Source organism: Primulina tabacum, chromosome 4 (assembly GCF_025594145.1).
Source record: "Primulina tabacum isolate GXHZ01 chromosome 4, ASM2559414v2, whole genome shotgun sequence".
NCBI classification, from domain to species: domain Eukaryota; kingdom Viridiplantae; phylum Streptophyta; class Magnoliopsida; order Lamiales; family Gesneriaceae; genus Primulina; species Primulina tabacum.
The window spans coordinates 4,023,410-4,047,471 of record NC_134553.1 but is presented as its reverse complement, the minus strand read 5'-3'; the positions used below and the strand labels follow the sequence as shown (position 1 = coordinate 4,047,471).

At 35.6% G+C, this 24,062-nt stretch overlaps 3 protein-coding genes and 1 pseudogene across 7 annotated transcripts; 2 read left to right on the top strand and 2 right to left on the bottom strand.

Moving 5' to 3' along the window:
- Positions 1 to 1,169: 1,169 nt before the first annotated feature.
- Positions 1,170 to 11,254, top strand: LOC142542571 (floral homeotic protein AGAMOUS-like). 5 transcript variants are annotated; one of them, XM_075649276.1, is made up of 8 exons: positions 1,170 to 1,355; positions 1,579 to 1,817; positions 4,633 to 4,776; positions 4,889 to 4,988; positions 5,112 to 5,153; positions 5,229 to 5,270; positions 5,445 to 5,620; positions 11,023 to 11,254. In XM_075649276.1, exons 2-8 carry the CDS (start codon positions 1,585 to 1,587, stop codon positions 11,024 to 11,026), a joined length of 741 nt encoding a protein of 246 aa, XP_075505391.1. In that variant the 5' UTR covers positions 1,170 to 1,355; positions 1,579 to 1,584; the 3' UTR covers positions 11,027 to 11,254. The 5 variants fall into 5 exon arrangements, with proteins under 5 accessions (XP_075505391.1, XP_075505390.1, XP_075505388.1 ...); XM_075649275.1 differs by having other exon boundaries at positions 5,226 to 5,270; XM_075649273.1 differs by having other exon boundaries at positions 5,208 to 5,270.
- Positions 11,255 to 11,478: 224 nt separating this feature from the next.
- Positions 11,479 to 13,890, bottom strand: LOC142542570 (GDSL esterase/lipase At5g45670-like; annotated as a pseudogene).
- A 465-nt stretch (positions 13,891 to 14,355) lies between these two features.
- LOC142542568 (transcription factor GTE12-like) lies at positions 14,356 to 19,089 on the top strand. Its single transcript, XM_075649269.1, has 11 exons — positions 14,356 to 14,550; positions 15,522 to 16,568; positions 16,804 to 16,864; positions 17,008 to 17,085; positions 17,170 to 17,219; positions 17,295 to 17,355; positions 17,468 to 17,521; positions 17,972 to 18,087; positions 18,209 to 18,275; positions 18,496 to 18,593; positions 18,700 to 19,089. Exons 2-11 carry the CDS (start codon positions 15,615 to 15,617, stop codon positions 18,925 to 18,927), a joined length of 1,767 nt encoding a protein of 588 aa, XP_075505384.1. The 5' UTR covers positions 14,356 to 14,550; positions 15,522 to 15,614; the 3' UTR covers positions 18,928 to 19,089.
- A 465-nt stretch (positions 19,090 to 19,554) lies between these two features.
- On the bottom strand, positions 19,555 to 23,066 carry LOC142542565 (protopine O-dealkylase-like). The gene is made up of 4 exons (XM_075649266.1): positions 22,786 to 23,066; positions 22,465 to 22,712; positions 20,172 to 20,496; positions 19,555 to 19,917 (listed from the first exon to the last, which is right to left on the bottom strand). The coding sequence occupies exons 1-4, from the start codon at positions 23,005 to 23,007 to the stop codon at positions 19,666 to 19,668; spliced, it is 1,047 nt and encodes a 348-aa protein (XP_075505381.1). The 5' UTR covers positions 23,008 to 23,066; the 3' UTR covers positions 19,555 to 19,665.
- Positions 23,067 to 24,062: the final 996 nt, after the last annotated feature.

Sequence of the window (24,062 nt, the reverse complement as noted above, 5' to 3'; positions counted from 1 at the left end):
TGTGAATATCAGTATGGTTGACCCGTCTCACAGATAAAGATTCGTGAGACCGTCTCACAAGAGACCTACTCTTATCGATACAAATGCGATTCATATTTTATTTTTTCAGTGAACTCAATACATGATACTGCACGTCCATCTTTAGATACAATTTTACTAGGATATTTACTTAAGGGTATGTTGAAATTTTCCATAAAATAGAGCATACACCACAAAAACAAACAAATGAAACTCATTGAGAAAAACAATATTTATTAGTGAAGTTCACTACTCACACATAAAGGAGTTTTGAACAAGGTGGAAAAAGGAGAGATCGTAAAATTGATAGTACTATAAGTTAGTTTAATTGTGATTTTGGTCATCCACGTGACGAGCTAAATTAATATATTAATTTTTTATATTCGGTTTTTTTTAAGCTAAAGTGCTAACTTGACACCGTATAATATTGATGTGACGTTGGATCAATGAGAAGATTATCAAAATTATAAAATAAAATATAATTATTCGACTAAGACTGAAATTTTAGACGATAAAAATAATAATTAGGCATTGCCACACGCGAAACAAATATACTTTTAGAATGCCAATAGTTACCATGGAGTAACTAGCTTCCCATTCATTCACTATGACAAAAGAAACGATGTCGCCATATTTCACACACAATATAACGTCCGCCAAGCCAATCAACTAGTTCATGACTTCAAATCGATTCAATATTTCAGTTAACAGATATTCGCCTCGAACAAACCTTGAATAATGTAGATGACAATTATATTCTACTATTTAAGTTTTAAGGCAATTTTCTGTAGGATCGAGTGTTTACCGTTTTACCAAAAGTTATAGCTGGTGGTAATGGTGCAACTCAAATCTTTTAAATTGCACTGCATTTTAAGCACCACGATTTGATCGCTCTACCAAGCATGGACAATTATTGCACCCAACATTTTCCGCTGAAAAGCAGGAAAGAAAATCTGGCCAAATAATTATCTTCCTGGAGCATCTTATCAAGTTCCGATAGGGATAGATCATTGATCGAACCGCCGAATCGAACTTTTTTTTGTACAAACATATCTTTAAACTAGACAAGACCTATTAGATTACCAAGAAAAGATCACATTAATTAGTATGCATGAATTTCGCAGGGATACAAAGTACAAGCAAAAAACATTTTAGCTATACTAATTAACAACAGAGATCAAGTACTTATCTATTATTATCATGGCATACGAGTCAACTCCACCTTAATTATAAATACACAACTCCTAACATTTTCTACATCGGTTCTTTACATCAATCAGAAATTTAATTTGTTTTCAGCTCTCAAGAAACCTTCAACCCCCTACTTCCATTACCAGGTTAGAGAAGCCATAAATAATCTTACACATCAAGAAATAGATATATCTTATGCTAGCTTGTTCACACATGTAACAATTCTTGATGAAGTATTAATTTGAAGCTTAGTTTTTTTTTGCCATCGTTTGATGTTTCTAGAGTCCAACAGAAGGTGCAAAGTTTGATTCGAACTTTTTTTTAGCATCACCTGCCAAGAATCACAAACTGGTGTTACTTTTGCTGCAGAAATTAATGGAATTCCACAATGACCAAGCAAGGGATTTGTCACCAGCTCAGAGGAAGATCGCGAGGGGGAAGATCGAGATCAAGCGGATCGAAAACACAACAAATCGGCAGGTGACCTTCTGTAAACGCCGCAACGGTCTTCTGAAGAAGGCCTACGAATTGTCAGTGCTTTGCGATGCTGAGGTTGCTCTTATTGTCTTCTCCAACCGAGGCCGACTTTACGAGTATGCAAACAACAGGTAAAATTAATATACAATTTTTCCCCGGCAAAAAAAATCAAACCAGAAAAAGAAGAGAAGGGTTTAATTTTTAACTATCTTGGGGGATCTGGGTTGGATTTACTTCTCTTGAAACAGTTTCCGGTGGCGCTTAGCTTTAAGTACTGCCTTGTTTTTCTTGTTTTGTCTGTAAGGAAACAACGATGGATCTTGGATGCTTCTTTCTGTCGTTTTCTCGTGTCCACCTAAAGGGTACTCAGATAAATTTGTGACCTCCTCTATTTGAGATCTTGCTAAATCAAATTTTGGGCAAGATTTTGATATCCAGGAGATAATCATGTTACGTACAGTGAAAATATTTTAAGTTTTTTTTCTTGATATGGATTTATTTGTCTTTCTTTATTTTCCTAATTTGTTCATTTCACTTTGCTTTATGAGGGTTTCTTTCAAATGCATAGATCTCTTGCAAAAGATAAATGTATAGTAGTTGTCAGCAAGAAATGGAAAAATTGAAGTCATATACATTATACAAAAAATTTATGATCAGCTCTCAAATATTTTTCTGCTAAGTTTTCTCTTCTTTTCTTCATCCCAAAGGCTATGGGAGGACTGTTTTCAAGTTGTCAAGCTCTCATTTGCCAATTCATCCAATTCCTGTGAACCATTTTCTTTAATAGCAAGTCAGTTTTTAGCATCAGCAAGGTGAAGAAAAAGGACTCTGCGAGAAAAGGTGTCAACAGTCCAATTACAACCCATATTAGGGTTTCTTTTTCATCTTTTTTTTTTAAAAAAAATTGATTTGATGTTTATTAGGTTTTCCAAAATCTCAAGCAAAAACCAAGATTGAGCTCAAATTAACCCTAAAATGGCTTCACTTTACACCTATCATAGATGTTGATGGGCATAAATGTTATAAACTCAAATTAAAAGGGTTTATTACTAGGCATTTCTGACTGTGTAGTTGAAGAAATCAGTCTAATGTTGATGGGTTTTTCCTTAATTTTTTAACCCTATTTAATTCGAACATTAATAAATTCTAAATGATACAAGTCTTATTGTCTTTTCACACACCCGAAAAGCTAATCTGCGACTGCAAGAGGGGTCTTGCTTGTTAGCACAGATCAGTCCCACTATCCCAGCAAACTTTAGCATGAATCCAACTTAATCTAATTCTTACTTTTAGTTCTATTTTCTTGCTCGTGGAATCTAACCATAGGTATCCTTTTTAGTTAGAACCGAAAGTCGAAGTAGATAAATTTATCTCAGTTGCAAGAATCTTTGTCACGTCACACTCGATTTTCTTGTTCTTGATTTTCTGACAAAATGCAGTTTTAATATGTCATGATACTTTTTTATTATTATTTATTATTTAATTGGCATCTCTCCCTCTTCTTTTACAAATCAAAATTTCTCAGCGACGGTGAAAATTAAGTACTGAACCCATTTTCTTTATGTCATCTCAGTTTAAGGCTTTCACTAAGCTTCTGAAAACTTCGTAACCAAAAGAGGAAAGAAGTAATTGAACGGAACTGAAATAGAATAGCTAACCAATGAGAATGCCTGCCTTAGGTTCTGAAACATATACGTACAAACTATACACACACACACTCACACTCACAAACACAGATCTACGTACGGTATGGCTTCTGCCAGCCAATTGGAGATTTCTGAATTTCCCATGTATTTTTTTTTTGGTTTTCTTCAACTTGAATAATTTGTTACATATTCTGGGAACATAAAATACTGCAACCTTTTTGTAGAAAATAAAATATTATACATGTGTGTAACACCACATGATTTAATAATTCCCATTTTTAGAATTATGTTTTCAGGTCATTGTTAATTTGATGAAGGAATTTTTAAAATATAATTTTGAATTATCAAATTTGTTTATTATTATTATTATTATTATTTTATTTAGAATGATGTTTGATAAATTAAAATATTTGATCGAATGCTGCAGGGATAGTTCAGTTCATGTCTGGATAATTCAGTTCTTTGATAGATATATATTGCCATATTGGTGTTTTTACTTTTTGGTCATTCTATTTAACCAAGAATATTCACATCAAATCCCAAAAAAAAAAAAAATTGAACTATCGAACATATGTTACCTAAGCATAAATATAACATATGTCGTTAGTGCTCCAGCGAAACAGGATTAAAAACCAACCGAAAACAAAAATATAGGATTAAAACAAAAATTTTAAAAATAGCGTATATCAAAACAAAAAAAAAAATATGACAACTTTTGTATTATAAACAAGTGAAGTTTTATGTAAATAAAGATATAATAGGAGCTTTACTTACAACCACACTATTAAAACATAGAAAAATGAGCCAATCAATATTGAAGATTGAGTGCCAGCTTGGCAATGGCAGCCAATCAGTGCCTCGACGAAATTAAGGTAGCAGAAAGTCAGGAGTGAGCTAGCTGTATGTCTGTCTTGTTGGGTTCTTTAATTAGTTCATCAAAACATTTTGAATGGACTGCAGAATCAATCTGAACGAATTGACACACTCCCTTTTGGATTAATGTTGTTCATGCCTTTTCCCCATTGGTTTTTGTTCATTGTACAAAAGGCTATGCTTGCTCCCCCCTCAATAAAATCTCGAGTTAAAAGAAAATTTGGAAGAAATATCGGTTGAATATTTTTTTGTACAAAAACCTCCATATTAGATCAATCTGGCGGAAAATCGGTATGAAAATTTTTAGAGATCGGATATGGTAACCAAATGATGGTATACTTTTTAATTCTGGTTTACTATGTTGTTAAATTTCAAAAGCTAGAATGTGCACATCGACCTATTCTGGCCTTTTCTTCGAATGGTGCAGCGTGAAAACGACCATCGATAGGTACAAGAAAGCATCCTCAGATTCGTCAAACAACGGGTCCGTTGCTGAAGCCAACACTCAGTATTACCAGCAAGAAGCATCAAAACTGCGTGCACAGATCAGTAATTTGCAGAACCATAACAGGTGGTGAACAATTAATAATATGTTTACGTACATTTCCCACTAATATATATAATTGTTTTCACTTATATATATAATTACATTCGGGCCATATTATGTTCATATTTTGATCCAGGAACATGATTGGTGAGTCTTTAGGAGGTTTAACCCTGAGGGAGCTCAAGAATCTGGAGACTAAGGTTGAAAGAGGCATTAGCAGAATTCGATCCAAAAAGGTCGATCCAATGAATATATGATCAATATGCATGAAGATAAATTTGTCTTTCGAATTTAACTCGATTTACAAGTGGATAATGAATTATTACTATTGATCATATAATGTGCCCTGCGTGTTGCAGAATGAGCTGCTTTTCGCTGAAATCGAATACATGCAGAAAAGGGTAAGTAAGTGATCATATGTACTTTGCTGTTTCTAAAATGTATTGAACTCTTAGCTTGCTGATGATTTGCAGCAGGAGATCGACTTACATCACAATAACCAGTACCTTCGAGCAAAGGTAGGTAATTAATGTCTAACATTCGTGAACATTTGTTGCTAATGTTTGGGAGATGAACTGGTTCACGTACGTACGTGACCGGATTCGTTTTTTCGAAAGAAAATATATTCGTGAAATTACATGATTGTATGTACATGGGATTGATTCACATTCGGTTTTGGATCAACTGTAAAGATAGCTGAAACTGAGAGAGCCCAACAACAGCACATGAATTTGATGCCTGCTAGTGCTTCCGATTTTGAACTCGTTCCGCCCCAGCCGTATGATGCTCGAAACTACCTTCAAGTCAATGAATTGCATCAGAATAATGATCATTACCCTCGTCAAGACCCCCCATCTCTGCAGTTAGTGTAAGTATACGCAACGTTTAGTCGTGATCAAAGTCTGCACAATATTAACTTTCCCCATTTTTTCAATCTAAAACACCATTATTTTTAGTGAAAGAAAGCCAGCTTGTGCTTTATATACATATTCTTCAAATTTAAAGAAGCCCATTTCACTAACAAATTAAATACTTGATTGTTATGGGAGGATAAAAAATAGCCCTTTCAAAAGCTTTCTAAAAGTTGGATGTGTTGGTCCCACGTGCGGAATTTGAGATAATAAAATCCGAAAATAAAGAATAAACTGGACACCGAGATTTACGTGGAAAACCCCTAAAAATTATTAGGGTAAAAACCACGGGCAAGATCAAAAGAATTCAACTATAATATTTTGTGGTGTACAACTCACTCACTGTGTTTCCAAAGAGAACATACACTCTCTTAATACAGGAGAACAAACACCTCACAAATATTATAGAACTAATAGGATGAGAGAAAACTCGAAGAATGGATGATTTCCAAATGAAGGGGGAGCTCTATTTATAGAACCTCCTGTCAGTGTGAACACGCGTTAAAAACGCGTTATTCAATCTGAAATTTTCCTTCGTCAACTATGCGTACCAACCACCACGTTTTTCTTTTCTTTGGTTGGTCTCTTCATTTATTACATGTCTGCCACATGCATTTGCCAATATTTCTCCCACTTGGAGATTTCAAAACACATCTTCACACATCCTTTCAATCTTGCCATTCCCTGCTGCTTACGTCTCTGCTAGGCCACTTGAGGATCTACACCACTCAAACTTATCAGTGTTCACTGGCTTGATCAGAAAATCAGCTATGTTATCCTTCGTATGGATCTTCTGCATATCCACGCTTCCTTCTTCTACTACTTCCCGCACAAAGTGAAATTGTACTCCAATGTGTTTAGTCCTGGAATGAAAAGCTAGATTCCTTGCAATGTACAAGGCACTCTGACTGTCACAAAACAAAAAACATTTTCTTGTTTGTGCCTGATCTCCTCCAATAACCTTTTAATCCATATTGTCTCCTTGCAACCTTGAGTAGCTGCCATGTATTCTACCTCTGTTGTAGATAACGCGACAACTGTCTGCAGTTTTAAAACCCAGCTTACTGCTCCCATCGCAAGTGTAAACACGTAACCAGTAGTAGATTTCTTCTTATTAGGATCACCTACATAATCTGAATCGACATAGCCCATAAGTGTAAAATCCGATCCTCCATAACATAATGCAGCATTCGAGGTACCCTTAATGTATATAAGGATCCTCTTAACAGTGCTCCAATGCTCTTGTCCAGGATTCGCCATATACCGACTAACTGCTCCCACTGCTTGAGCAATGTCTGGTCTTGTACAGATCATAGCGAACATCAAACTTCCCACTGCTGATGCATATGGTACTCGAGACATCTTCATCCTCTCTGCTTCACTGCTAGGACACATCTCGGAGGATAACTTGAAGTTAACAGGAAGAGGGGTCGAAATTGGCTTACTATCTTGCATGTTGAAGCGTTGCAAGACTTTCTTCAAATAATTTTTCTGGTAATTTTTCTGGGAAAGCCAAATCTTTCTGTTACTTCTATATCGGTGAACTTGCATCCCTAGAATCTTGTTTGCTGGTCCCAAGTCCTTCATATCAAATTCCCTAGCCAACTGTGCCTTCAATCCTTGGACCTGATCTTTGTTGGGGCCTGCTACCAACATGTCGTCCACATACAACAGTAAAATAATATAATCATCACCAGACCTCTTGAAATAAGTACAAGGGTCTGCACTCAGTCTGTTGTATTCAAGGCTCCTGATATAGGAATCAAATCTCTTGTACCAACAACTCGGCGCCTGTTTGAGACCGTACAGAGATTTGTTCAACCTGCAAACCAAGTTCTCTTTGCCTATTTCCGTAAACCTTCTGGCTGGAGCATATAGATTTCTTCTTTAATATCTCCATGAAGAAATGCTATTTTCACATCTAGCTGTTCTAGATGTAGGTCAAATACCGCACACAATGCCAACACTACTCTGACTGTTATAAGTCGAACCACAGGAGAAAATATCTCATTGAAGTCAATGCCTTCTTTCTGAGCATACCCTTTTACCACCAATCTAGCACGATACCGCTCCACTTAGTTATTGTCATCTCGCTTAATCTTATAGATCCATCTGTTACCAATGGCTTTCCTCCCTCGTGGTAGTGTAACAAGATCCCAAGTTTTATTCCTGTCTAATGCCTCCAATTCTTCTTGCATTGCTATCATCCACAAAGATACATCCGAGCTTTGAGTAGCCTCGTGGAAACTCGATGGCTCACCATCTTCTGATAATAGACAATATGCAATGTTGCTTTCAGTGACATAATCTGAAAACCAACCTGGTGGTCTTCTGTCTCGAGTTGACTGCCTCACATTGGAAACCTCAGACTCAACATGTTCTTGTTCTTCGTGCTCTGGTACTGCTTCACAAGAAACTTGACCTTCATCCGTCTTATTTTCCACCTGAAAAATAGTAGTTTCTGAATTCGGTGTGCCTTTGTCTCCCTTTACTTTATCTTCCTCGAAGATAACATCCCTGCTGATGACAAGCTTGTGAACAGTAGGATCCCACAAGCAAAACCCCTTTACTCGATCAGCATAACCCAAGAAGATACATTTTGTGGATTTCGAATCCAACTTTGATCTTTCTTGTTCATTGTACAGAATGTACACCGGACTTCCAAATGTATACAAATGAGAATAATCTGTCGGCTTCCCGGTCCACATCTCCATCGGAGTCTTCAGATCAATCGCCACTGAAGGAGAACGATTGATAATATAACAAGCGGTTTTGACTGCTTCTGCCCAAAATGACTTTTCTAGACCTGCAGTCCTCAACATAGCTCTTGTTCTGTCCAACAAGGTCCTGTTCATCCGCTCCGCCACTCCATTCTGTTGAGGTGTGTAAGCCGTCGTGAATTGCCTTTTGATGCCAGTCATGTTGACAATATGCATCAAATTCGTCACTGGTATATTCTCCTCCATTGTCAGTCCTTAGACACTTGATTTTCTTTTCAGAATTAAGTTCAACCCGCGCTTTGAAATCTTTGAAGATCTGGAAAACATCTGATTTCTTCTTGATTGGATACACCCAACGTCTCCTAGAGAAATCATCAATGAACGAGACAAAGTATCTCGCTCCTCCTAGGGATACAACCGGTGCTTGCCAAACATCCGAATGAATCAGCTCCAATATGCTTTTGCTCCTGGCAGTAGAAGTGCCAAACTTTAATCTGTGTTGTTTACTGGTAACACAGTGCTCACAAAAGGGTAGTGACACTTTTGTAAGTCCCGATAGCAGCTTCCGTTTTGAGAGAATTTTCAACCCTCGTTCTGATATATGCCCGAGCTTTCTATGCCATAACACTGTTAATTCTTCTCCTGAATCAATTGATGCAACAGCTAGTTCTGCCTCTTTGTGTATTTCTCCCAAAATTACACACAGATTTGCAGCAACATTTTCCGCCTTCATAACCACAAGCGCGTCTTCCACAATTTTTATGATCCCGTTCTCGATACGAGTTTTGCACCCGATGTCATCCAATTGCCCCAAGGACAAAAGATTTTTCGTCAGTCCTTTCACATATCGTACCTCCTGTATGGTGCGAATGGTGCCATCAAATATTTTAATTTTGACAGTACAGACCCCAGCGATTTCCAAGGCATGATCATTTCCTGTGAATACAGATCCTCCTGAGACTGGTTCATAATGATCAAACCATTCTCTTCGAGACGTCATATGCTACGTCGCTCCTAAATCCATAATCCATGTTTCACAAAATTTGTGCCTGCCTTCTGCAACAGTTGCTGCTTCGCTGAATAATATTTCACCACTGCCTAAAAGTACTGGTCACATTTCCTTGAGAGCTTTTATCGATACTCGTACACTCTTTCTTGAAGTGTCCCTATACCGCCACATTTAAAGCAGTAAATATTTTTCTTTTTACTTCTTGACTTTGATCTACCTCGTCTTTGACTCCCACTGGAGTCACGGTCCATAAATCTTCCTCTTATCATCGGTAAAGCCTTTGCCTACTTCGAAGTTACCAACCTATCTTCCTTATTCTTGCGCCGGCTTTCTTCTCCGAGAACCGCAGTTAAGACATCGTCGAATCTTAGAAAGCACATAAGAATATTGTTGGTAATGTTGATGATAAGTTGATCATATGAATCTGGCTAGACTTTGAAGTAGAAGCTCCGCACGTTCATTTTCCCCTATTTTATGCCCCATGGAAGTGAGTTGGGCAAATAGAGTATTTAGTGTGTTGATATGGTCAGTCATCGATGAGGATTCCGCCATCCGAAGAGTATAAAGCCTTCTCTTTAGGAAAATCATGTTGTGTAGGGACTTGACCTCGTACATCTTTGTCAGAGTATCCCAGATAACTTTGGCTGTTTTTATCTCAGAGATACTTGACAAAACTTCATTTGCTATAGCCAAGTGTAAATTGGCAACAACATTATCATTCATCTCATTCCATTTTCCATCATCCGTAACTTCCACCGGTCTATCTCCAATAGCCGCCAAGCAATTTTTCTTTCTTAAAACTGCTTGTATCTTTATTTTCCACGGCATAAAATTGCTTTCATTGAACTTTGCTATCTCGTACCTTCCCGCCATTATGTCTACAACAATTTTAGTAGACTGGACAAAATAATCCCGCCCTAAATAAAAAATCTCAAAAAATCTTTTCTGATGTGTAAGATCAGTCTAGGCTGCAACCACAGAGCATACTCAGAATTTTAAAAAATTTTAAATCAAGGCTCTGATACCACTTGTTGGTCCCACGTGCGGAATTTGAGATAATAAAATCCGAAAATAAAGAATAAACTGAACACCGAGATTTACGTGGAAAACCCCTAAAAATTATTAGGGTAAAAACCACGAGCAAGATCAAAAGAATTCCACTATAATATTTTGTGGTGTACAACTCACTCACTGTGTTTCCAAAGATAACACAAACTCTCTTAATACAGGAGAACAAACACCTCACAAATATTATAGAACTAATAGGATGAGAGAAAACTCGAAGAATGGATGATTTCCAAATGAAGGGGGAGCTCTATTTATAGAACCTCCTGTCAGTGTGAACACGCGTTAAAAACGCGTTATTCAATCTGAAATTTTCTTCGTCAACTATGCGTACCAACCACCACGTTTTTTTTTCTTTTCTTTGGTTGGTCCCTTCATTTATTACATGTCTGCCACATGCATTTGCCAATAGGATGGACTTCTCAAACTTGTTTAAGTCGAATATTCTTGGATCCAAACACACATGCTATCTAACAGCTATATAATTTGCTTTTTGAACACCAAAAAACTGAACGAAGAAGATCAAGAAATGTTGTACTAACAATTTTCTCGTATTTTTCGACAGATGACGCTGTCACAGAAGCCAATATTTCTCCTGTTCCTGTTTCTTGCAAGGTATCAATGAATGATCAGAGTCGTATTATGTTAACTAAGTAAGTGTAGCTTGTTATAAATATTTGATCTATTTTACCATGATACTATGAAACAGATATTGTTTATTTTGTCAGTACTACTATGCTGTATTCTTGGACCTTATTTTTGTCTATGATGAATAAGATGACATGTTTAAAGTGTTATACTATGTTTCTAATATATAAGTCATAAATATTTTTATATTGAAAACTCAAACTACCAAATTGGGCTCATAATGTTTCTATTACCTCGAATAATAAGGACAAATTAATTTTCATTTGAAATGCAGAAATTCAGTATGATTCAAAGTGAAGAATTCCATGCTACACAAGATTAACACAAACTTCTTACACTAAATGTATCCGAAATGAGAACGAACGAGGAATGAATGATATTCTGCGACAATTATTTGTGAACATGAACAGTTATTGTATTTTAAACAATGCCAATACCAAATTTGCCCAAACCGTCGCTGACACATGTTTTTTTAGTAAACGTTTATATAGCATGAGGATCATCATATATAGATTCATCTAGTTTATGTATATAAATCTAATTTTCTTTTAGAGTTGAGCCTGAGCTAAACGATTAATATCATGAGGATATGCATCGGATTCCTTTTCAGCATTGTATGATCTCCTCCCGATTATAATATTTGCAGCTTCCGAAGGATGGAAAGCATCCCAAAACAGATATTCGTTCCTATTCAGGCATGGAGTTTGCATTGGGAGACGTGTCATTTGGCCATTGTTTCTCCCCACTCCACAGCATCCTGAATTTGCCACCCTAAACCCTGAACACAATTATAAAGAAAACATGATTTAGTAAGAATTCTTGGAAAGAATAAAGTTTTAGTTTTTCGATAATATTATATATAGTTTGATTTGCATAGTTTTCATTTTGATTATGATATCAACCAATTACGATTTTAGTCATGTAACTTGTATTTTTTTTAACCAAATTCGAGGTGGTTCGGAAAATTTTTATGTGACATCTGAAAATAATGACATGACACCGGATATTGCTGACATGTTAGTCAAATCACCACTCCGATGAAAATGACTAAAATTGAAAAAAATACATGACTAAATTAAAACAATGTTTAAGTTATCTAACCAAAAATTTAATTTTCTCTATTATATATTATATTTAAAATTTTCATTTAGAAATGAACGATTGGTAGGTAGGATACATGCCAAATTGAAGAAGTGGGGTGTTAATGTAATTACCGAAAGATGAGGGGTTGTCTATTAAATCCTGGAAGATGCCATACGCATCAATGTAAATAAATCGTGCATCCAGCAAATTAGTGTTGAAACTATCAACCAAGAATCTCAATCTGTTGTTAAATATCTGATCAGCCTCGTTAATTTTGCTTACGCATGTGGAACCATCTGGGCTACTTTGGGCTAATGCGTTTGGGCTGCACCCGATTTGGCCCACTCCAATTAAAGCAAACTTCCTCGCTCCAAATCCGTACAAATTCTATAGCAACAAGAATTCATCAACAACAACAAAAAAGAGTCAAAGTAATTAGCACAAATATAAGAAGTTTTTTTTATGATTTTTGCGCAATGATCAAAATCTAGATTAAAAAATATAAAGATAGAAATCGAAGATTTAATATATTTTCGGGAGCTTGTTCTAGTAGAAATTTATTTACCTTTATTTGGTCAGAATATTGTTGGATGAGAGTATCGGCGTATTGTTCCGGCGAGTACTGCCGAGCGGTGGTGTAGTAAAGAGGCATGAAATAGTTGTTGAGATAGTCGTTGCTGCCCACTCCGATGGAATAGATGCATTTGCTCAAGTACTTGGATGCTTCGTCTTCGTTACCTAATATATCGACTATTTGGGCAACAGTGTGTTCTTGTAGTTATTTACTTGTCCCGTGAAATCGATTCTTTCACCCTATAATTATTTTTCTTAATGTGAGTACCAAGATTAGCATGTAAGAACAGAAATTTGGAGGGCGGGATCAGACACTAAAATAGAGCAACTTCTTACCAATTGTCGGCCAGTTTCTTGTCTAATTCCGGCGGCGGCAGAAGCATAGTTCACTCCTCTTAGCACGTCTTGTCCTCCGGCGGTGGCGTAAGGGGGTATGTAATCTTCAAAGCCCAATAGCTCCGCTGCCGGTGGCCAAATAATTGTGATCAATTCATGTACCATGCACTAAATTTGCCATGTAAAAAATTAATAAACGTTAAAGTTAACCGGGAGGATTCTTGTCACATGGGTTTGTGGATAAACTTAGTAATTTTTCGTCCCCACGTTGATTAATACGATCAAGACAATTTAACGAAAAAGAACAAGTTCATTAATATTTGGTTAAGTTAATATTTTAAATTATTTTGTACGTGTTTAAAATATATGAATCTATCTGTGAACATGACATGTTTTCACAAATAAAGTTACCGGCAGGGAAAGGCTCCGAAGGAGCTTACCGATGACATCAACGGTTGTTTTACCGTTGCAGAACCTTCCGGTCGGGCCACCGGGGAAATCAATCCCATACGGAAAAGTAATTAGCTCTGGCTAAGGATTGGATATAGTTGTCATTTCCATTATCCACCAGTGAATCACCAAAGATGAAGTAACATGGCACTTGAGGTTGTGCCGCCACCATCAACGCTGCCGCCGCTGCCGCCGCTGCCGCCACAACCACCGCCATCCATCTTCTAAACCCACCACCCATGTATATAATGAGGCAAGTAATAGTTGCACTGCGTAACTGCTAGGTAGAAGAAGAATGGAGTTTACGGCAACTCTAGAGGTATTTGTTGAGGTGCTGTTTGGGTTGAGAACAGGCTGGACTACTGGTTTTATTAATGAAAAATATCAAAATTTTATATATTGATTCTGAAAATAAATAAGTTAATTATTTAGAAATAATATGAAAGATAATATTAAAATTTTTCCTTCAATGATGTGATTAATATAAAATAAAGAATTAATAATTTGATCACACAGAATAAATAATCTGACATATTAAATTGAGATTTGATAATCAGAAAGGACATAAGAGTAAATGCCTACCAAGAATTTGTTCAATTAAGGTAATATTTGGTTGCCTTCCGAGAATTTGTTTGATTTAAGGTAATATTTGGCTTGCCTAGACACATTTACTCTTCCGCCCTCCTTTGGATTACGTACTGAAGGGAAACAATCCTATCCTTTTCCAATTCTACCCTTGGGGCATATTTGTCAATGCAGGAAACACTAATATCGGCCTATTATTTTTACTTTGCAAAGGCGTTGCGTTGCGTTGCGTGGCGAATCGAAGCAAAGAGATTGGGGGAAGAGGAGGGAGTAAAAACCCTAAAACCCCTCGCCTCTTCGTTCGCTCTACTCCCACTCGATCTTATTGTCAACGCAAAGCCAGTTTTATTCATTTTTATATGCGTTTGATCTTTCTATATCGGAAGCTTACGTTCTCGAAGTCCCGATTTTGTTTTCGGTGAGTATGTTCAACTTCAAGGAACCCTGGTTTGCGTCTTGTTCTTTATTTTTCTCGTTTAATTTTGGGTTCTTCAAAGTTTTATTTTTGTCTATGATGGCAGCGTTTATCTTCACTTTGTGGATGGAAAGTTGAACTTTCACTGAACTTACTGATTTTTGTGTAATTCTCGTTTGATTAATCTATCTTATTTGTCAAATCTGTTTTCCTCGTTTGTGTATAATTGATTGGTTAATCTTCCCTGGGTTTTCTGCCCTTTTGGTAGTGAGGTCTTCTATGGGAAGTATTTTTACTTGTTTACTGGATTTAAAAATTTGTGTTTCTTAATGGCGTGAGTTTGTTTTTGATATTGGTGAGTTGTTAGACTTGATTTGTTCCTAAACCTGTTGATTTGATTGTGATTATTATTATACACGATGTTCTGATTCTTGCATCTTGCAGACGTAATTGTGGGTTAACTTTCCTAGATTTTATATCATTGATTAGTTGTAGTCTCTTCTTTTGTAATCGTCGATGATCTTATATTCGTTGGTATGTTCTGTGGTACTTTTACCTGCTCTGGTGTACCTTATCGTCTTGTCTTACTCCGTGGTACTTTTCCTGCTCTGGCGTCCCCTTATCATCTTGTCTCACTCCGCAGTACTTTTACCTGTTCGGGTGTACCCGTATCATCTTGTCTTATTCTAACTTTTCTCATGTATTGCCATAAATTTTATGATTAAGAAATTTAACTAAACTATTCCAGTTGGCAGAAACTTTTTTTTTCTCTGCAATGTCTCTGTGTTATAAGCAAGTTATCCTAAATCCTAAATGGTTTTTGGCGGCTGAAATTATTTACTGTAACTTTTAGCTCTAAGTTCAGTATTTCAATGTCGTGGCTGCTTGCTAGTGTCATCGATTCACCATATATTGCACATTTATGTTGCCGTTATCAAAACAGAGTAATGTATCTTTTTTCCCTGTATGTGAAGTGAAACGCTTTGCTGGGGCAAGTTGGCATGGTGGCTGACAATGACCATTACAATCTGATGCACTCCCTGTATCAGCTATTTTAGTTTTCCACGATGACAGCTGTCGATAACTCGGTGAAGAGCAGATTGAAGTTTAAAATAACTTCCAAAGGCATACGGGATGAATCAGATTTGAAACCATGCCAAAACATCATAAAGTTTGTAGTAACAAGTGGACACAAAAATGAACAGAGAGTTACAGTAGTCAAAGATAAGCGTTCGGACGTAGATAATTCAGTGAGACCATGTATGCCGGTAGACTGCAACAAGCGAAGGCCTGAAACATGTCTTCACGGTCAGAGGGGGAAAAGGCAGAAGATGGACCATAGTGTGAAGCAGCAGTGTAGTAATGTTTTGAAAACATTGATGATGCATCGAGTTGGATGTCATTTTAACAAACCGGTTGATCCAGTGGAGCTGAATATACCTGATTATTTATCAATAATCACCAAGCCTATGGATTTGGGAACAATAAAACGCAAAATAGAGGGTGAATCAAACTATGGAGCAGAAGACTTTGCTGCTGATGTTAGGTTGACCTTTTCCAATGCAATGTCGTATAATCCTCCTGGGAACTGTTACCATCAATTTGCAAAAGCATTAGATGGAATATTTAACAAGAGGTGGAAAGTAATAGAAGCTAAATTAAAGGGTAACAGCTGGGACGTTGAAAACATTTTTGTTCATGAAAGAAATGGCCAAGATTCTGTGCGGACAGCAAAAGAGAATCAACTAGACACACACGAAATTGGACTTAACAAAGTTTCTTCACCTGTTAATGTTGCGGCTAGAAGGCCCATGTCATTGGAGGAAAAACAAAAGCTTAGATTAGAGTTTCTGGAGTTATCGAGCAGAGAGATGAGCGGAAATTTGACAGTCGTGTTCCAAAAGTTTGGTTTGACTCTAAATGAAGGAAGGATTGCTTCCTTTTTTGATGCAGCTGAGGATGAAACTTTATGGAAGTTGAAAAAAGCAGTAAAATGTTTTCTGGATACAAGAACTGATAAGGTAAGACAATTTTTATGGAGGAAGGTAATTATTACAGTCTTTTGCTGTCGGTCTTTTGCTGTGTGAAAGAAACTTTCTTTTGGTGACCGTGTTGCATTCTATGGTAATTGACAACCTTAAACCTTTACATGTGTACACCAGTTTTTTTGTTATAGGTCATTATACTTCTATCTCACTTGAGTTTTCACCTGTACTGTTTGAGTGACATTCTCTAGTTCTGTGTTTGTTTAAACAGGTCAAACCTGACAAAATGGAAAAAAGTGGGTGCCTATTACTGAATAAAGCTGCCGTGAAAGGTACTGAGTGGAGTAGAAAAGAGTCTTCTTTTTGGCTCTTCTTTAGAGCTAATTAGCCATCAGTTAATGGCACAAAAAGTGTTGCCAAAGTTCTTTTGCTTGTGCGAATCACAAACAATTGCAATTGATCAATATTATTGCAGCCAAATGTTCTGCATGTGGTACCTTGTCATGCCATTGCAGGCGGCTTAAAATAGCTTCAGCTCTGTCAACTTCTAATGGTTAGTAGTTCCATTCTTATTTTTACTATTTCATGTACACGTAAATTTTGGTAGTCAAACAACTCATATTATTTTGTCTGGTAGAGAGAGCGATGGAAAGATCATCAGAACTTGATAGTTGTGGTGATAAACCTGTAAGTATCATCGACTTTGGTAATTAGTGTATATCCCTTGAAAAGTGGCTGATGCAACTTTGCTTGACATATCAGGATGGCGAGGTGAGATATCCCATGGAATCTCATTCAAGCAAACTAAATCCAGATTTTGATGGTGAGAGCATTTGCACCTTCAGTATATATGATCTCCACATATGTATGGCGCTGGTGATTTTTGCAATGATATGCTCATGTGATTTGAGATCTTGTATAATTTGATTCTGCAGGAAGCAGCCCTCCCAACATCTCAACCCCTGTTACAGCTGATGTTACTGGTGAAGGTAGTTTATCTTATATGATGTTTCTGGTGAAGGTAGTTTATCTTATATAATATGTGGTCTATATTCCAATAATATGGCAAGATTCCAAGTTGTCTATCATATCTTAATTCTTATGTTAATTCAACTAGGAAACAATAACCAGTGCGAAAATTGAAATTTATCTATTTCTTGGATGTTGGTTGTAGGGAAATTGAATATTTGTTTAGTTAAGTTTGGTTGTGAGAGAGAAACCTCAAAAATATTTAATTCTTGAGTATTTATGTGGAATGAAACATAACAGTGTTTCCTTTTGTATTGTTCAAGTATGTTTGCCAAAAATATATGACATCTGCCTGTTTGCACAGGCACTCAGGATGTGTGACTCATTTTACTTTGTTCCAGACGTGGAATGAGTTTCATGGTCTAGATTCTTAACATTCTAGTGTAATTCTGAATTTGAATTGTTTCTAGGATGGTCGTCACTCAATTTCCAAATGTCTCCAAAGAACGCTTTGCGAGCTGCGATGCTAAAAATTCGCTTCGCCGATACGATCTTCCGGGCTACGCATCAGATTCTACTGGATCATGTAACTGCTTATTTCTAGCCTTAGATTTTTTGAGGATTGATGCTGATTTGTAACACGTTGGTAGGTTAAGCAGTTTGAGACTTGAGTTAATCACTTGTATGTTGCTTATGTAATTGTCTAGGGTGAGAAGTCAGACCCTACAAGGATGCTGCAAGAAAAAGAGAAAATGGAAAGACAACAACGTGAAGGTGGTCAGAACTTCTTTATTGAACTTTTGTTTTATGTGCACATCCAAGTCAATATTACCTTGCATGGTTTAAGTTGCGATGGCTTTTCCTCGTGATGATCAATTATAATTTGTGAAAGCTTTTGGTTTGGAACAGAAGTTACTAATAAAATTAAGTTAATATGTGGGCCTTTTTATCTTTTCATAATATATATTAAATTTACGTGTTATGTGATTTGCAGAGAAGACCAGAATTGAAGCAGAAATCAAAGCGGTTGAAGAAGCATCAAGATTGAGACGGGAGAGAGAAAGAGAAGCTGCCAGGATGGCATTGCAAAAGGTCTTATTGTAATTTATTCCCAGCCAGCCTATTTACCCAATCCACTTCTGTGAACAGGAATGGTTTTGACTTTGATTTATTGATATTGGGGGAGTATCTTTTGCAGATGGAAAAAACGGTTGAAATCAATGAAAATCAAGAGGTTTTGAACTTCCTAGAGATGTTAAGCCGTGACTCCCCATCTGATTTTCTCGATGGAGAGGGGTCCGACGTATCATTGGGAAAAAGTTGTCACTCTGGAAACTTTCTGGAGCGTCTTGGCTTGTACATAAAGGATGATTATTGGGAAGAAGAAGAAATTTTGGGCGGGGAAGAAGGGGAGATTCTCTCTTAGGATGTGTGGATCTATGCCTTTTGACTCTAGCTTTAACTTGTTTATATCTTCACATAGCATAGCATTGGACGGTAAGAGGCTTATCTCGTGTAACATGCCTGATTATATTCCTGTTTTGTGGGTGTGTTATATACTTTGTTGGTTATAACATTTGCTTGAGTTTATTTGATCCATTAACATGTAGAATCGGACTTGCTTCTGGTAATTGTAGAAGCTTCTCAAATATTTACGATCAGCTTATAGAACTGATTGATGGGTTTTGAAGAGGACAAGGTAAAAAAATTAATCCAACTTTTCTTTAGGAAAATCAAAGTTTAATTCCTTTTAGATATGTTAAATCATATCTCCTCCACTTAATTCTCCTAAGGTTTTGTCTGAATGGAAAGGATTTTAAATTTATGGATTTAAACGTATTTTTAAGTAATCTTCTTATTATGGATTTCAAATCTTTTAAGACGGTAGTGATTTAAAATCTATTATGATGAATATAATTATAGTATAAGTACGTAGAGATGCAATGCATTTGAGTTTTTTCTATTTAACTAAATCCGACAACTTACACAAATGGTTACACTATATATATGATATGATAGGGATTACTTTGAAATGATAAAAATATCATCAATATATTTTTAAAAGAATTATCTTCTTTCCAAATAAAATAGATCGAAATTAAAATTTCATATATACTTTATAAATTACCCTAATTTCTCATGCTAAAACACAAACGAGGTAGAACTAATTCCTTCGTGCTTTCATGTATTGGAGGAATGTCTTTCCATTGAGCCTCTGTGAAAAGAAATCTTTAACGTATTGCTCCATGATCATGCGCCTATACAATGGGGGCTGATCATCTTGTACGAGGGAAGGCGATGGCCCTACTTGTGCTTCGAATTTTGGGTTGAAGAACATGGCAAACGAGATCCTCTCTTTTTCCGAGTTCACTATTGCCCTGTGCTCGATGCTCTTGTACAAGCCATTGCTTAATATCTGTATAAAATCCATGCATAAACATTAAATGCATTGAAAAAACCATAAAACGTATTGAATATAAAAAGGCCATCGTAAGAGTTAAGTTATCATGATGAAAATCCAATGAGAGTCTCAGGAAATTGATTGCAAGTCAATCAACTCATTGGTGGCGCTGTTAATCCCCATTATTTATAGAATCTGCATAATATCTAATATAAACAAGAAAAAAGAAAGAAAAACACATGTAAAATCTAAAGTTTTTGGTGACAAACCTCGGCTACGTCTCCTAAATTAACAACAAAGGCATTGGGAAGGAACCGGACAGGCAACCAAACCCCATCTTTATTAACTTGGAATCCCTCCACGCCATTGACTTGAAGGAGAATGGTGAGTCCGCTGGCGTCCGAGTGAGGAGTCAGCCCGATGACCTTGTTCGGCTCTGAACATGGTGGATAGTAAGTCATCCTCATTGCTTGCATGCCATCTTCAAACATGTTCTCCACTTCTGTGAGCTCTATTTTCAGGGCTTCTGCAACCAATCTAAATATGGCCATGGAAAGTTTTTGTAGCTCTGATATGTAACTCTCTATGGTCTCCCTTCATATTTTGCATAATATCGTATCATTAATCGTATGTATTAATCTAGAGATTGAGCTCATGCCATGCATGCCGTTCATGTTCGTGTTACATTGTAATGCAGTAATATGAGCAAATACAATTTCATGTAAACAACTAATCATAAATCAGAAGAAGACGACTGATTAAATATAGCCACGGGCGGAGCCACCCCAAAGGCTGGGGTGGGCTCCAGCCCAGGGTAAAAAAAAATAAAAAAAATTAGTATATATTTTAATTACAGACTAGGTTCAATTTTTGTAGAGCTCTTTAGTAATCCAAATATTTATTGTTCCTTCAAGCCGTTGATCTTTTGATTGTCGCTTCCAATTCCTTCCGATAAAGGTCTTCGGGTATTTGTAATTTTATTCGATTGAGAGCAGAAGGTTATGATAGTCTTCTAATGATCGTGTAATCAGTTTGTGAAAATAATGGCATTGAGATACCAGATATAAATGTTTGTTATAGATCTGCTACATGATGTTTGTGTCATCAAAGAAATTCTATTACATTTGAGCACCATTATCGTTTTGATATGATGTATTTCATGCTGTAATAGATTTTCAAGTTGAAGAACTCAATAACAAATTCAATGATGGGGCTGTAGAACTTCTTAGACTTACCTCTACTTTGGAACCTCGAGACAACTTTAAGTTGTTTAATAATGATGATATTTACAATCTTGCAAGAGAAATTCTAGTGATTTCAATGGACAAGAACTACATTGTTTGAGAAGTTAGTTGGAGCATTATCAGTTTGATATAATTCATCATGAAAGGTTTCAGAATATCTCTATCATTTCTTTATGTCGACGATTAGTAGAAAATGAAAAGGCACAACATTATCATTTAATTGACATATTGATTCGTCTTGTTTTAACTCTTCATGTTTCTACTGCAACAACAAAACGATCATTCTCAGCTATGAAACTTCTTAAAACTTCTCTTCGAAATAAAATGGAAGAAGAGTTTTTGGCAGATTCTATGATTATCTATATTGAAAGAGAGTTTACTGCAAAGATCGACACTGATTCAATACTTGATGAATTCTATTATATGAAAAACCGCAGAACAAAACTTCATTAGTTTATATTTTGTTCGTGTCACTATGTAATATTTGCAGTTACAATTAAATATTTGATAAGTGTTTTATTTATTATAAATTAGTAGTTTACCATATTTTAATTTTTTAATATTTAATTTATACTATTTTATTGATTTTTATCAATTATATAGCTCAGGATGAAAAATTTCCTGGCTACGCCCTTGAATATAGTAATAAAGACCTCATCAACACATGATTAAACCGACTATAAATAATATTTGATTTCAATGTGCGATTTTAGGTGAAAGTTGAAATTACACAAAGATTTAATGCATTTAGATCCAATTAAATTCAATTAAGAATATTTGGACTTTTAGATTTAAATATGTTTATTAACTCGAGAAATCGTTTAATAAATAAATTGAGGATTTCACCATGACTGTCAAGAGTTAAATAATTAATTAAATTTTAACAAGTGTCGACATAGTAGAGTTTGGTATCGTTCTTTATTTGAAGTTGAACCCCTCCTTAATCTTTGAATCCGTTGTTTTAAATTGTAATTATTTCATTTAATAGTTTAGATTAATAATTCATATATCTATCTTTTTATTTATTTTGTCTAGTTTAAATTAAGTTATAAAAATTTTAGTAATTAAATATTAGTCTATGTGATATCGATACTTAGACTTATCATCTATTTACTGTAATTTGACCTAGTACAAATTTATTTACAACCGAAATCGTCGGTGAGTTACCTCTTAGACAATACCTTTCCATTCATTCTTTCGACGTTGATTTTGAGACTCTACTATAATTTACTCATGGTTGAATGGTAAAATTCTCTTAAGAAAAAAAGACTGCACATGCACCCATCGAAACTCTAATTAGTACATATAAAACATATACCTGAGGTTTGAAGGAAGCTGAGGAAAGAGATGAGATTTCCTTCTGTGAATAGGGTTGCTGATGATGTATAATCTGTCTGCCCAATCAACCTTTTGTCCCTCAGATAGAAGGATAGTATTGCCGTATCCCTCAAAATCCCCATCTCTTATCTTATATCTCAACCTTTCCTCCAATGGAAGCTTGTAAAACTCTTGAATCTCATGCTTTAGCTTCTCCACCAATGAACAGTCCACTCCATGGTTCACCAACTGCATGCAATTCACTTTATTTTTTCAACAACTCTACGATATTATTAATATATAAACCTGTGGAAACTGTTACCTGGAAGATTCCCCATTCTTTGCAGATCGAGTGGAACCTCTGGAGTTCGAAACTCTTGGTTTCTGCACAAAGCAGGCTGCTCATGTCGATTACAGGGATTAACGAGCCGGCAGAATGCTCCCCGACCTGCGAAGATGGAACCCAAGGCTCTAGGTCGACGAGGTAACGCGTCGGGATCTCCGAAACGGGTTTCTTAACCATTTCTTGAATGCTGAAACCCATTTCGGCGTTTGATCTGCTTCAGATCTTGAATGGGCATTGATGAAACCAGCTGGTTGCTGCTTCTTATAGATGTGCGTTGTGAGAACCAAAACTTTGTCCACTCCAAAATAGAATTTGACATGTGAAATTAATTGAACAATTTCAATTCTGCAGGACTACTTCCCTTTGTTTCCATTTGTCGACGCCGCAATTCCACGTTTTAATTAAATATATTATCGAAGTTTGATCTTACTTTTCGCCTACTTTTAAATCAAATCCAGTTTTATTTATTTTCAATATTAATACATCTGCGTACACGTTATCTGCTTAATAATATTTTTTATAATTTATTTGATTTATATTTAAATGAGGATCAAAATATAATTATAAAAAATAATGAGGGACTACACTATAATTTTAATAAATTAATTAAAAAATAAACTGAAAAATAAAAGAATAAAAAAATGACTTCAATAGGAATTGAACTTATAAAGTTAAACCACAAGAAACAATGATTTTATCCACTGAACTAAATAAAACTTGCATTAAAAAAGTTAACATTTTATTAATATATATATATAATTATTAAAACAGACCATGACATCAAACTTAATAGCATAGAAGTATAGATGTATAAATTTATTTTGGGAATTAACCGACATGATACTTCCCAAAATTAATTATATATGTAGAATATATATATATATATATATAATTAAAATACAGATAAATATGAGATGTTGTTACGATTTATATTGATTTGAATAATCTATCGAAAACATAAAATAATATTATTGGAAATAATATTTATTGGAAATTTATTCAAATTCAACTTTGAGTAAATTCATTTTGACATCATATTTTAAATTTTAATTAAATAAATTAGATTTCAAATAAATCTCAATTTAAATCGTTTTTTCAAATCCAAATTCTTCGATCCAAACATAACGTAACCGAATTAGGCAAAAACTTGTGTAAGACGGTCTCACGGGTCATATTTTGTGAGACGGATCTCTTATTTGAGTCATTCATGAAAAAATATTACATTTTATTGTGAATATCGGTAGGTTTGATCC

What these genes read in the sequence shown, in the direction of transcription:
- LOC142542571 (XM_075649273.1), top strand. Translation starts at nt 1,585, where the DNA reads ATGGAATTCCACAATGACCAAGCAAGGGATTTGTCACCAGCTCAGAGG. An exon ending in TACGAGTATGCAAACAACAG is followed by an intron (nt 1,818 to 4,632) that starts GTAAAATTAATA and finishes CGAATGGTGCAG; the next exon opens with CGTGAAAACGACCATCGATA. An exon ending in GCAGAATTCGATCCAAAAAG is followed by an intron (nt 4,989 to 5,111) that starts GTCGATCCAATG and finishes TGCGTGTTGCAG; the next exon opens with AATGAGCTGCTTTTCGCTGA.
- LOC142542568 (XM_075649269.1), top strand. Translation starts at nt 15,615, where the DNA reads ATGACAGCTGTCGATAACTCGGTGAAGAGCAGATTGAAGTTTAAAATA. An exon ending in AGCTCTGTCAACTTCTAATG is followed by an intron (nt 17,086 to 17,169) that starts GTTAGTAGTTCC and finishes TTTGTCTGGTAG; the next exon opens with AGAGAGCGATGGAAAGATCA. An exon ending in ACTAAATCCAGATTTTGATG is followed by an intron (nt 17,356 to 17,467) that starts GTGAGAGCATTT and finishes TTGATTCTGCAG; the next exon opens with GAAGCAGCCCTCCCAACATC.
- LOC142542565 (XM_075649266.1), bottom strand. Translation starts at nt 23,007, where the DNA reads ATGGGTTTCAGCATTCAAGAAATGGTTAAGAAACCCGTTTCGGAGATC. An exon ending in AAGAATGGGGAATCTTCCAG is followed by an intron (nt 22,713 to 22,785) that starts GTAACAGTTTCC and finishes AATTGCATGCAG; the next exon opens with TTGGTGAACCATGGAGTGGA. An exon ending in CAGCTTCCTTCAAACCTCAG is followed by an intron (nt 20,497 to 22,464) that starts GTATATGTTTTA and finishes CAAAATATGAAG; the next exon opens with GGAGACCATAGAGAGTTACA.